We start from the raw sequence: 12,245 nt of genomic DNA, 5'->3' as shown, positions 1-12,245 counted from the left end.
AACAGTCTGATCTCTCTTTCTTTTCCCTACAAAAACTAGAAAGTCAATATGATTACTCAGATTTGAATCTTTATGGCTCATTTGAATAAATGCAAACTGTTGATACATCATTATTGCCGATCCATCAACAATAACCATCATCCGTGATAACCATCCATGATAGTTATTGTTGATGATGTGGTTGCCAAAGAGGACTTTATAAATGTATGTGGGTAAAACCAGTCCTGACATTTGCCTGTAGAGACTAAGTCCAGTGCTGTCCATGCCATGGATGATTCATGCCATTGGAAACTGAGCTCTGACAACTGCCCTTAAGACATAGTCCATTCGACTTTCAGACAGGTCAAGGCCACTATACATCTTGATGAATAAAGAAGAGCAGGCTATAATGGCAAGAGCCAAACGAGAAATAGCAGGAAGCTTTCCCAAAGTAGTCAATTTGTATAATAATTTGAATATGTCTTCTCCCCCATGGCAGCTACACGCTTTCCTGATGGTGCATACTGCCAGGCTACTATGTTCGAATGCAAAAACCATGTTTGTATCCCACCGTATTGGAAATGTGATGGCGATGACGACTGTGGCGATGGTTCAGATGAAGAACTTCACCTGTGCTGTAAGAGGGAGAGAAACGGAGTGAATGGGAGTGGTGTTGTCTGTCAAATCTCAGTGTTTCTTACATGTAGCATGTGAGCCTGGAGAGCAGTTGTACAATTGTTTAGGACTGGACACGGGATCAGCATTGGTTTTATTTCACTGGGTCTTCCAGCTTCAATTCTCTCTGTAACCTGAGAAAGTTGGGAAAACCTCCATGTTTTTAAACATTTTATGGTCTTAGAAAACAATGTCTTTAAAGGAAATGTTGCTTGAAAACCCAGTGTGCATAAATAAAGGCAGGTCTGTTGTGGTTGAAGTCTGAGGAAGGGTAGGGAGGGGGCTGTACCTCTCCTGCTGTATCCTACATTGGGTGCCCCTGGAAGTAACCTCTCCAAACCCCTAGAGCTTCCTGGAGCACCTTTAGAAAATGCTAAGACTTTCTTAATCTTTACAGTCACTTCCTTTTAACATGGTAAGTCAAGGCCATCTAATTCCCTCTTGCTGATTGATGCGCATATATGTGTGTGTGTGTGTGTATATATATATATAGATATGTACATTTTAAACCCTGCTTTTTTGTGAGTCTCAATTCAGGTACATATCAGTAGCAGTAGAGGAGGGATATTTCAAAATCACATGCCCTGGCCTCACCCTAGGCTTAGACCTGATGAAGTGAATCTCCAAGAATGAAGCCTGCACATATGTATTTTTAAAAAGCTTCTTAGCTTTTTAGTTTAGTCCCCTGGTTGAGAACTACTGATTTTAATGAAGTGAATGAAAATAGAGTTTGTTTCAGTCATTTTGCTACATGCTTGGAGTCACTGGAGAAACTCTAGGGTAATAGTTCTCAAAAGTGTCTTCCCTGGACTAGGAATGTCAGTGCCATTTGGGAACATGTTAGAAATGCAGGTTCATGGGATGCACCCTATCCAAATAGAAATAAAAAATCAAGCCCAAGAGAAGTAGAGGAAAGAAAGACGTTAACTCAAAGACTCTGCTTTTTAAGCTCTTTCCCCAAGATGGCCTTAATTTTGTGAGAAAATTAAGGGCCAAGCAATCTATACACTAACAGGCCCCTCAAATGATTCTGATGCAAACTAAAGTGTCAGGATTTTGTGTAAGTAAAAGCCCTTAACCTAGGAAACAAGACCTTGAGAAGCACTCCTGTTGGAAGTTCACATTGCATCTTCCATCCCCTTTCCCAGCTTCATCACTACTCATTTTTAGCCCAGAGATTTGACTTGTGAAAATGGTATGTCTTAGTATTTTGTTTCTCCTCAGAAAACTTTAATTAGTGTTCATTATATTTCACAGTTGCATCCCAACATTTTTCTTTACTTCTTAGGAACTAACCTTGTTTTGCTTTGAACTTCATGAGTCTTGAGACATATCTTAGACATGTTTAACTTTCAAAAAAGTCCTTCGGAAATCTCTTCTCTCCATAAGGTAAAGTGCCCATAGCTAGTAAAAAATAAACTTTGGAGAGTCAGGGACACAGCTACCTTAAACAATTTCCAACACTGTTTTATAATATTGAACTTGCCTTTCACAGCAAATAATTATTGCAATAGTTCTAATAACAATACTTCCAAGAACCAGCCCTTCGATCTGACCTTTTCCCCTCAATCAATCTTACTACAAGTCTCTCCTCTTGATCCCTGTGTGTGATACAATGGCAGAAGGAAAATCAGACAGCCCAAATCCTCCATGTGGAAGATCACATGTGAAGACCACATGTATGTTGAGTTCACTGAATTTGTGGTACATGTATAGTGAACCATGTTCCCTGTACCAAACAAGTAGGGGACCTGGGGACTACCCTTGAGTACCTCACAGCTGTACAGGCAGCAGCTAGAGGTCTCACTCTGGACAGCAAGTGTGTCAGGGTTTGATCGTGAGATATCGATTTTAAATGTAAGATGTGAGGGAATTCAGGAAGGAAAATCCAACACAATTTAAAGCTTCAGTAAAAGACTCATGCTCTAGACACTGTATGACAACTGCCATCAGAAGGATCAAACAAATGACTTCCTGGCTATTAGGATAAGAGCCCATGTACTGCCAGCCTGTCCAGCCTCACAGCCACCATTGTGCTCCACACTCTGTGCTGCAGCAACAGAGGCCTTTATTCAGGTCCAGAGACCGGCCATGCTCCTCCCTGACTCAGAATCTATGGGAAGTTTCTTCTAAGCCTTCCTCTCCCTAACTTATGTCAGATTACCCCAGTAGATGTTTCGTAGTTGTAATTGAATGGTTAATTTGAAAAGTCTGTTTCTCTACTAGAATGAAAGTTCCATGAGGACAAGGACTGTGTCTTTCTTGTTTCCCATCATATCTAGTGCCTCGCACAGTACCTTGGCGTGTATTGGATATATAGTGTATCTGCTGATTGATTAATCAAATGAGTAAATGAGTGCATGAATGAAGCAAGCCTGGTGCTGGTACTGGAGTATTTTAGATATTAACACTTAAATTCTACTGTTAACTTGTAATTTCATTTTTCCATCTTTCCTGTCAGTGAATGTTCCCTGTAATTCACCAAACCGTTTCCGGTGTGACAACAATCGCTGCATTTATGGTCATGAGGTGTGCAACGGTGTGGATGACTGTGGAGATGGAACTGATGAGACAGAGGAGCACTGTAAGCAAAAGTCAAAAGGGAGAAGGAAAAAGGAAGGACCCCAGGTGGTCTGCAGGTTGTAAAATGTACCTCTGGGATTTCAGTTTGTTTTATAGAGTTGTGCCCATGATTGCAGATCTCTGCTGACATAATTGTTTACAAGACCATACGAACACATGCATTGCTTACATGTAACCCTGCCTATTCTTCCTGTCTCGTTTGAGCACAATGCTGGCAAATCCATTAATTTTTCAGTCTTTGTTTAAACATTTAATAAGCCTTCTCCTCCTCTTTTCTCATAAGAAACTGAGAACAAACACTAAATACTGGTTGAGCCACACCTCACAAGTTAATAGTTTATTTTTTCAGATATAAGATTTGATCATTCTTCAGCCTTCAGGAGTTGCTAATTGCTAATCTAGGCAGGTGCCCAGCTGCAGAGATCATGTGAAGCAAGGCAGCCCTGGTGTTAACAGAGCTTATCTAATATCCTTGTTGAAAATGAAAATTCATTTCCCAGAAGAGAAAAGTGATATATTAGTTTAAGATAGAAGTTTCAAACTGGCTGCATTTAACATTTCAGGCATTGAAATGTCTGTGCTTTTTCTGCACTTTCAAAATGTTTTAAAATCTATCCATTGAAGGAGAAAGTTGACCAATTTTCTGGGCAATTTAATTTGCCTAGAAAAAAGTCAGTGAGGAAAATCATTTCCCTGACTCCAGTTATTTTTTTTCCCCAAAAAGACATTACCTGGGAAAATTAAGATAAATTCCTAATTTTTCCACTTTCTATTTCTTGTATTGATGTGGTATTAGAATGCTTTGCCACAGAATGCTTACTTCCAGCAAGATACTTCCTTCTATGACAGAGACAGTTTGTGCTTACCAAATAAACAAGTGCTTCCCTACATTTCCCAGTCTCCCTTGCAGGTGGGTTAGCACCATGTGACCAGTTCTAGCCAATGTACTGTCAGTTGGAGGTGCCGTGTGTCACTACTGGGCTGAAGCAATGAAAAGCGCACATGCCTTCTGCATGTCTCCTGTGCTACTGCAACAACCTTGGAAGCCATGTGTTCCAGGCAGCACAGCTGCAAGATGCAGGCGGGCTGTGGAACCAGCGTTGGCCTTTATATGAGTGCTCAATAAGGCTTCATTATGTTGCACCCCTGAGACTTTAGGATCTGTTGGTTGCAACAGCTAGTATGAATTGCTCCAAATAACATAGAGTGATGAGGGAAGTAGAGTACTTCCACATCAAAAACATAAAATATTTGGCATTGGGTTAACAGTCAGGAGGCAAGCAACAAGGACACTGATGGTGGAAGCAGGAAAGATGGAGATCATGTTATGCAAAGTCAAAGCATTTGATAAAGCTATCACCTCAGAAAAACTGGAAGGCAGATCACATGCTTACTGAACCTGTCAATCATGGAGTGAGGTTAGAAGATAGAATGTTAGTAATGTGCATTGATTGCCATTCCTGAGTTTGGCAAGATAGTATAAGAAAGAGAGAAGCTAAGGGAAGAACTGGTTAACTTATAAGCAGAAATAAAATAAAGCCCAGAAATTTGCTGTGTGAGAAAAGCCAACTGTATCTACATCCCAAACAGTAAAAGTCTGAAGTTTAAAAGGCTTTGAGACACGAAGGCCCAATAACACCTCCTCATTGGATAAAATGACTGCCCATCTGTTTTTCTACATGGATTGGATGTAAGTGACAATAAGTTCAGACAGAATTATATGAGAGAAAGAAAGCAAAGAAAAAAGCAGATTCGAGAACTATGGCTCAAAAAGAGCACTAGGTCAGGTTACTAACTTTTAGAACAGGCTAGAAGCAAACAGATCAAATGCCTGGTAGGTTTCTGAGAGCGAGATATAACCAGATAAACCAAAATGCTATGACTGTTTGAGACTTGAAAGAAAAACAAAACAAAACAAAAAACTATTGGGCTCCCGGCCTTCTATAAGCAAGAAGTGGGGTGAGAAAGCTGTGTGGGTCCTAATGGGAGCATATTTCCCTTTCCCTCTCCATTTGAAGAGGAAAATAGACAAGGAAAACTCTCAAAGGGTAGAGTCAGAAACAATGAGAGACATTTTGACACAGGAGCTCCTGCCAGAGCAGAGGCATGAGCTAATCAATAAATACCCTCCACTCCCCAAAGAAGGGACCTTTACAATGTCTGCCCAGAGTGACTATGTGATTTACTCTCCTTTCCAAGCCAGTGTGCTTTTGAAAGTGAAGGTGGTGCTATTCATAATTCCACTGGGGCAGCAGGCATGAATCAGGACTGTCCTGTGCCAACATGTGTCATCCTAGCCTAGTGGGACTTCAGAATTGCTATAGTTTGGTGACTGCCACGACTCTCTAATTCTTTCTTTCCCATGGGAGTGTTTATTTCTATTGCGTTGCCCCTGTTCCACCGCTACCTATCGGGCACAGATGGCACCGATTGTTTATTAGTTTATGGGTCTCCCAACCAAGAGGAACCACATCTGGAACTGATTGAGTGGCTACTGCCCATTACGCAGAGGTCCTGGATTTCAGTTTCTGAATGGACTAAGCTATGTTCCTTGGGAAGGGGTTAAGGGTGTTCCACGTATGAGAAGAAAATCGTAAAGGAGTATTTAGTGACACAAGGGTGAATTGTATGAGAATGCACATTCTTCCTTTTTCCAGTCTCCCTTACAGTTAGAGCGGGGCCATGTGACTGGTTCTGACCAATGGACCATGAGCAGGAGGATATCTGTCATTTCCAGGCTCAGGAAGTTAAGAAGCTGTGTGCTTCCACCATGTTGATCTTCTCCTGCCTTGGCAACCTTGAATGTGTTCCTGATGGCATAATTATAGGATGGAGGAGGGTTTCTAGGCTGTCATTAAACTTTACATGAGTGAGAAATGAACCTTTGCCATTTTAAGCCATTGAAATGTTGCAGTTTGCTTCCTGTGGTGGCTGGTAGTGGTTTCCCAGACTAAAATCTTGCTCCTTGAAAAGAATAAAAGTTTATGGATTCTGGGATTTGACCATGTGCTACAAATATCTTCCTCCATTTTTTTTTTAAATGGCATTTTTAGTAGGGGAAATGGAAAGAGATTTTGGGGAAGGGGGAAATCTGCTCAAATTTTTAAAAAAATATTTTATTTCTGGGCTTTCATCCTTTTGTGCTATGCCTCAAATAAATTAATGCTATAACCACAGATTCATTTCTGCCAATAATAATAATAACAGGAATACAAACTTGAAGGTTGCGGTAGTGTCAAAGTCCTCCCTGCATCTTGTAGCTGTGCTGCCTGGAACACATGGCTTCCAAGGTTGTTGCAGTAGCACAGGAGACATGGAGAAGGCACGTGTGCTTTTCATTGCTTCAGCCCAGTAGTGACACACGGCACCTCCAACTGACAGTACATTGGCTAGAACTAGTCACATGGTCCTAACCCACCTGCAAGGGAGACTGGGAAATGTAGGGAAGCACTTGTTTATTTGGTAAGTACAAACTGTCTCTGTCATAGAAGGAAGTATCTTGCTTCACAAAAGAAAAAGTTTTGATTTTAATTTGTTCTTACATACAGGTAGAAAACCAACCCCTAAACCTTGTACGGAATATGAATATAAGTGTGGCAATGGACATTGCATTCCAAACGACAATGTGTGTGATGATGCCGATGACTGTGGTGATTGGTCTGATGAACTGGGTTGCAGTAAGTAAAAAAATCTTAAGCCAAATGCAGTATCCTTGGTACTTGAAAAAGCTTCTGAGGGTGTTTGAGCAAGAAGGGAATGCCACAGGGGACCTGGGAAGGGACATTTATTTTTATTTTTAAAGTTGAGGGAGTGGCTGGATGCAGTGGCTCATGCCTGTAACCTCAATACTTTGGGAGGCCGAGGCAGATAGATCACTTGAGCCCAGGAGTTCAAGAACAGCCTGGGCAGTGTGACGAAACTCCGTCTTAACAAAATACACAAAAATTTGCTGGGTGTAATGGTGCGCACCTCTAGTACCAGATACTCGAGAGGATAAGGTGGAAGGATGGCTTGAGTGCAGGCAGGGGCTGTAGTGAGCTGTGATTGTGCCACTGTACTCCAGCCTGGGCAATAAAGCAAGACCTTGTCTCAAAACAAATGAACAAACAAACAGAAAGAAAGTAGAGGAAGCACTTTGTGTAGGAAAAGGATGATGAACATAACCAAGGAACAATTCTAGCTCAATGTTTTGATGGAAATGTTAGAATGCCATGTTACTAAGTCACACCTTTGTAGTCCATTTATGACTCACATAGTGCTTTCACATATGTTACTTAATGGGTTACTCAAGTTAGCCCCATTGAGTTGCTTTTATTGTCTATGTAATAGAGCTCAGAGAGCTTAAGTAACTTGCTTGAGGTCACACAGAATGGCAGAGGCAGAATTGGAGCAGTCATGTGAGTCCAGGTTAGGAGGGCTGGCCTCTGGACCTCTGCCACTAGCGGTACCACTTTGGGCACATACTGACCTCTCTGGTCTTTGGTTTCCTCACAGGACGAAGGAGGCCATTCTTCAGACTCTAGGAGCCTGTGGCTTAGTCATCCTAGTGAGCTCCATGTGCTTTCAACTTCTTGGGCTCTAACTGATTTTTTTCTGAGGCATCCAAAGGATTTTCTATCAGTTTTTCTCCTGCATGAGTTACAAAGGGGTGTGAATAACCAGCCACATTGAGTTGGCTTGCCATTTATTTCACATACATTTTCTGTGGGACTTGGAGTTATTGACAGACTTAAGTGACTTGATTAAATATTTTAAAAGCTGAACATGATAGAATTCACAAAACTGAATGGCAAGTTTGGGTTCTAACTCCCAGAGACTGATAGGTGAGCAGTTCCAGGAGTTTGGAGTACTTCCAAGTTGGACTTGGGTCCAGTAGTCAAGCACTGGTTTCTCTTTCAGTTGCCTGTGCCAGTTAAAAGGCTTAAAATAGACTACAGTACTTTCTTTTCAAATGGCATTTAATTAGTAGCAGGTTTTTTTGTTTTAAACGAAATAAGTAGCACAAACATTAATTCAGGTATGGAAGCAGCTTCTCTTTTCGGATATTAAGTGGATATGTGATATGGAATTCAGTCTTATTTCTCTGGACTAATAATTTGAGGCATAGAATTCTCTTTTAAAATACTAGTTCTTGGGTGCTGTTAATTTATTTGCCTTTCTTTTTTTCTCCTTCCTTCTCTCCTTCCTCCTCTTCTCCTTCTTCTTCTTCTGTCTTCTCCTCCTCCTTCCTCTTCTCCAAAAGCATCACTGAAGTGTATGAGACACATTGTTCTATTTTTTAAAATTGAAGGTGTACCACATGACGTTTTGATATACTTATATATAGTGACTTGACTTATATATAGTCAAGCAAATTAACATATCTGTTGTCTCACATAGTTATCTTTAAAAAAATATTTTTGTAGTAAGAGCACCTAAAATCTACTCTCTTGACAAATTTTTGGGGATGAAAATACATTAGCATTTTTTCTAGCACCAATCAGGTATAAAGGAAAGAAGTTAACCTCAGGTTGCAAATATTATTTATGTGGTCATAAAGATAGATTGACTTGCTGTTTCTCTGGTAGTTCTTATTTCTTCTTCATAAAATGGAAAGTAGGGTATTTCTTTTATAAATAGAGTGCCATATGTTTGGGTTTGGGGAAATCAGTTATATGGGTTAAAATGGTGATCATTTTCAAATGAAAACAATGATAAGAAAGCCATCACATTTTAGGAAGAATCCTACAGTGTTGTGTGGTTTCTGCTCTTGTTAAGGACTCTTGCTTCACAAAAGCATGACTCATTCAGTGGATCACTTGCTCCAGAAATTCTTGACTCCTGGGACCCCTAATCCCTTTATAGATTTCAGAACTGGGGGGAAATTACAAAGTCTAGTGATGCATGGGAGACCCATGGAGGTTATGTGACTGGCTCCATGATATCCAAGTTAATAAACATAAGTCAGATTCATTTAGCAATGTAGAGGGGATATCACTGCTAACCTCACAGAAATTTAAAAGTAAGGAAATACTATGACAAATTTTATGGCGATAAATTAAACAACTTACATGAAGTGAACAAATTCTTAGAAAGACACAAAACTCTGAAAATGGCTCATGAAAAAAATAGAAAATCTAAATAGATGTTTTAGCAATGTGTAGTTGTTAGGAGCTCCTATAATAAAGGCTAGGATCTTTATTATAAGACTTTCATGTGTACAGTTTTGAAGTCTGCACTCCAAGGGCAGCATTCCATTGAATTTCATTGTACTTTATTTTGGTTATTTTTCTTTTTGAAACTCAGTGTTTTTAATCTACTCAGACCACATATACTGATATGGTCATTTACCCTAAAGGACTCTGAGAGTGATTAAGTTCACTTCATTGCATACTATAGAAGACAGATAGATATATTTGAAAGAATTGAACCAGGAGATACCACAATCTCTTTGTCAAAAATACTCAGAAGCCTATGACCAGGAGACTTTTTATTTGAGAGGTAGATGAAGCTTAAATCTTTAATGGAGATAACCACTGCCTCTCTTTCCCCCATTATCACTTACTATCTATGTTCATCTTCACCAGTTTTTCTGTAAGACCTAGGTTTGGGGATAGATGGAGGATAAAAGAAGCAAACTGATAAGAATGACAAGGATGAAAGCCAGACGGTTTGGATAGATATCAGTAGAGACAAGCTCTTGGGGCAATGATGAACAATGAAGTGTTAGGGTGAAGTGTGAGCTGTTAAAAGTCCGTCCTGGAACATCTGCATCAGAATAACAAGGATCATTTATATGGGCTCTACAAAAATAAACTATGAGTTGTTTTTTTTTTTTTACTGTGAAAGTTCAATAATAATCAAAAGTAAAAAGCATTTGAATCCCATCACTAAAAGAGAACTAACCTTTAAAGTTTGTGTACTTTTGCTATCTTTTTTTTGCACTTGTATATGTAAGAAATATTTCTTAGTATTTTTAAAAATTAAGAAATATTGTATACTAAATGGAGTTTTTCAGTCTTTTTTTCAATTTATTATAGATATTTCCCATGTCAAAGTATCATTTGAAACTATAAATTTTAATAATCACATAGCAATTCATCATGTAGATAATCATAACTTATTGCTTCTAAGATGTATTTTTTTATATTTTAACATTTCTGAAACCAAGATATATATCTTACAATTAATAACATGTCAGTGTAAGTTCCAGACATATTCTATTTTAGTGTTACATAAAGTAATGGTGCATCAGTAATGTCTTAGTTTAAAGTATACTATAAAATAATTTATTCCCTATCACTGAACATACATTCAAGTTGTTTTCAAATGTTCTTATTATAAATATTGTTATAATCCTTAAACATAAATTATACTGCATATTTTATTCCTTTTCAAGGGAAAATTCATTAACATGGAATAACTGGGCAAAAGAGTATGACTATTTTTAAAGGCGTTGATGCATACATACATAGTACAAAATTTCTTTCCTTGTGTACTAATTTATGGCTCTAAGAGCAGTTGTATGACTTAGAACTCTGTATTTTACTGCACCTTGGTCAACACTTGATATACACATATATATTTGTGTGTGGGTGTGTGTATATACATATATAATCAATTGGTCAATGTTAGGCAAATTATAGTCTTCTTAAAATTTTATAATTTCCTCCTATTTGTAATTTTGTTCTAATCTATATGTATCCATGTCTGTCTGTCTTTCTCTCTCTCTCTCTTTCTTTCTTTCTTTCTTTCTTTCTTTCTTTCTTTCTTTCTTTCTTTCTTTCTTTCTTTCTTTCTTTCTTTCTTTCCTTTCTTTCTTTCTTTCCTTCTTTCTTTCTTTCTTTTCTTTCTTTCTGTCTATTATCTATCTCTCTATCGATCTATCATCTATCTCTATCTATCTGTCAATCTATCTATATGCAATAGGATTAAAGATAGTAGAGCAGGTGGTAACAGCTATGGAGTGTCAGGCTTCATAGTTCTGGAGTCCAAAATTGAATGCTCTGAGGATGAGCCTGGGAGTGCTGCATATAATGTGAAAATTGCCTTAGGGTGTTAACATCATATGCATTTATCTAAACGGTATTCAGGCCACAATCAGAAATAGGAATCCAGACTCCCCCAGTGCCCTCTGTCCTCTCAAAGTCTTATGGAAAGGGGTCATCTCAAGATGTCCTACAGCTGGTTACTAGTAGGTGCTCCTTTTGATACACCACTTGACTGTTGTTTGTGGCTGATCTGGTTTGTAATGCTGGGATTTTGTTTCTCAGATAAAGGAAAAGAAAGAACATGTGCTGAAAATATATGCGAGCAAAACTGTACCCAATTAAATGAAGGAGGATTTATCTGCTCCTGTACAGCTGGGTTCGAAACCAATGTTTTTGACAGAACCTCCTGTCTAGGTAGAGTATATTTTTTCCAATTCCTGTTTAGGTGAACTTTACATTTAAGGTTCTCCACCACTCCCCTTTATTAAATAAATCACTACTTAATTCCCTTAATGGTACCATACCCATGGTTTCGTGGTTCTAGGTCATTGAACTACTGAAGAATTGCTTTCCCCCGCCTGTATGCATGCTATCTGACCAGTGCCTACCTAAGTGCTTGTCAGATACTCTGTGCTCAGTAGAGTCTGTGGAATTGATATGAATGATGAAGGCCTTGGTGATGATGGCTGTTTATTGCACCACTGTGTGAAATCAAAGTTTTTTTAAAAAACAAACTAGGCTTATTTTTTCATTGTAAGTCAAACAACCAGCACATATTTATACACACCTACTTATGCCAGACATAGATGAGTTGTAAGGTATGGAGTCAGAAGATAGCTTATCAAGATGGTGAGTGATGACTGTGATTTTAGATGCCTTCTAGTATTTTAATTTACTGTTTCTAATTCATGATATGTCATAGTCAGAAGATTGTAAGAGCTCCTTTTGGACCTGAAGCTTAAGAACTCTATTGAAAAACCAAATCAATGACTCCTGTTCCTGAAGCTAGTTAGCAGAAGTGAAGGGACACTGAACGAT

General features: G+C 38.8%; 1 protein-coding gene across 1 annotated transcript in view; it reads left to right on the top strand.

The window, feature by feature from the left end:
* Positions 1–12,245, top strand: part of LRP2 (LDL receptor related protein 2) — a 213,793-nt gene that overhangs the window by 174,752 nt on the left and 26,796 nt on the right. Inside the window, exons 61-64 of the mRNA XM_005573401.5 lie at positions 479–616; positions 3,116–3,238; positions 6,786–6,914; positions 11,490–11,621. Coding sequence (XP_005573458.3) covers positions 479–616; positions 3,116–3,238; positions 6,786–6,914; positions 11,490–11,621 — 522 coding nt within the window. The remainder of the gene's footprint in view (positions 1–478; positions 617–3,115; positions 3,239–6,785; positions 6,915–11,489; positions 11,622–12,245) is intronic.

This window comes from Macaca fascicularis, chromosome 12, assembly GCF_037993035.2.
Source record: "Macaca fascicularis isolate 582-1 chromosome 12, T2T-MFA8v1.1".
In the NCBI taxonomy this organism is placed as follows: Eukaryota; Metazoa; Chordata; class Mammalia; order Primates; family Cercopithecidae; genus Macaca; species Macaca fascicularis.
The sequence above is the reverse complement of the archived record's forward strand: the minus strand, read 5'-3'. Positions and strand labels throughout refer to the sequence as shown.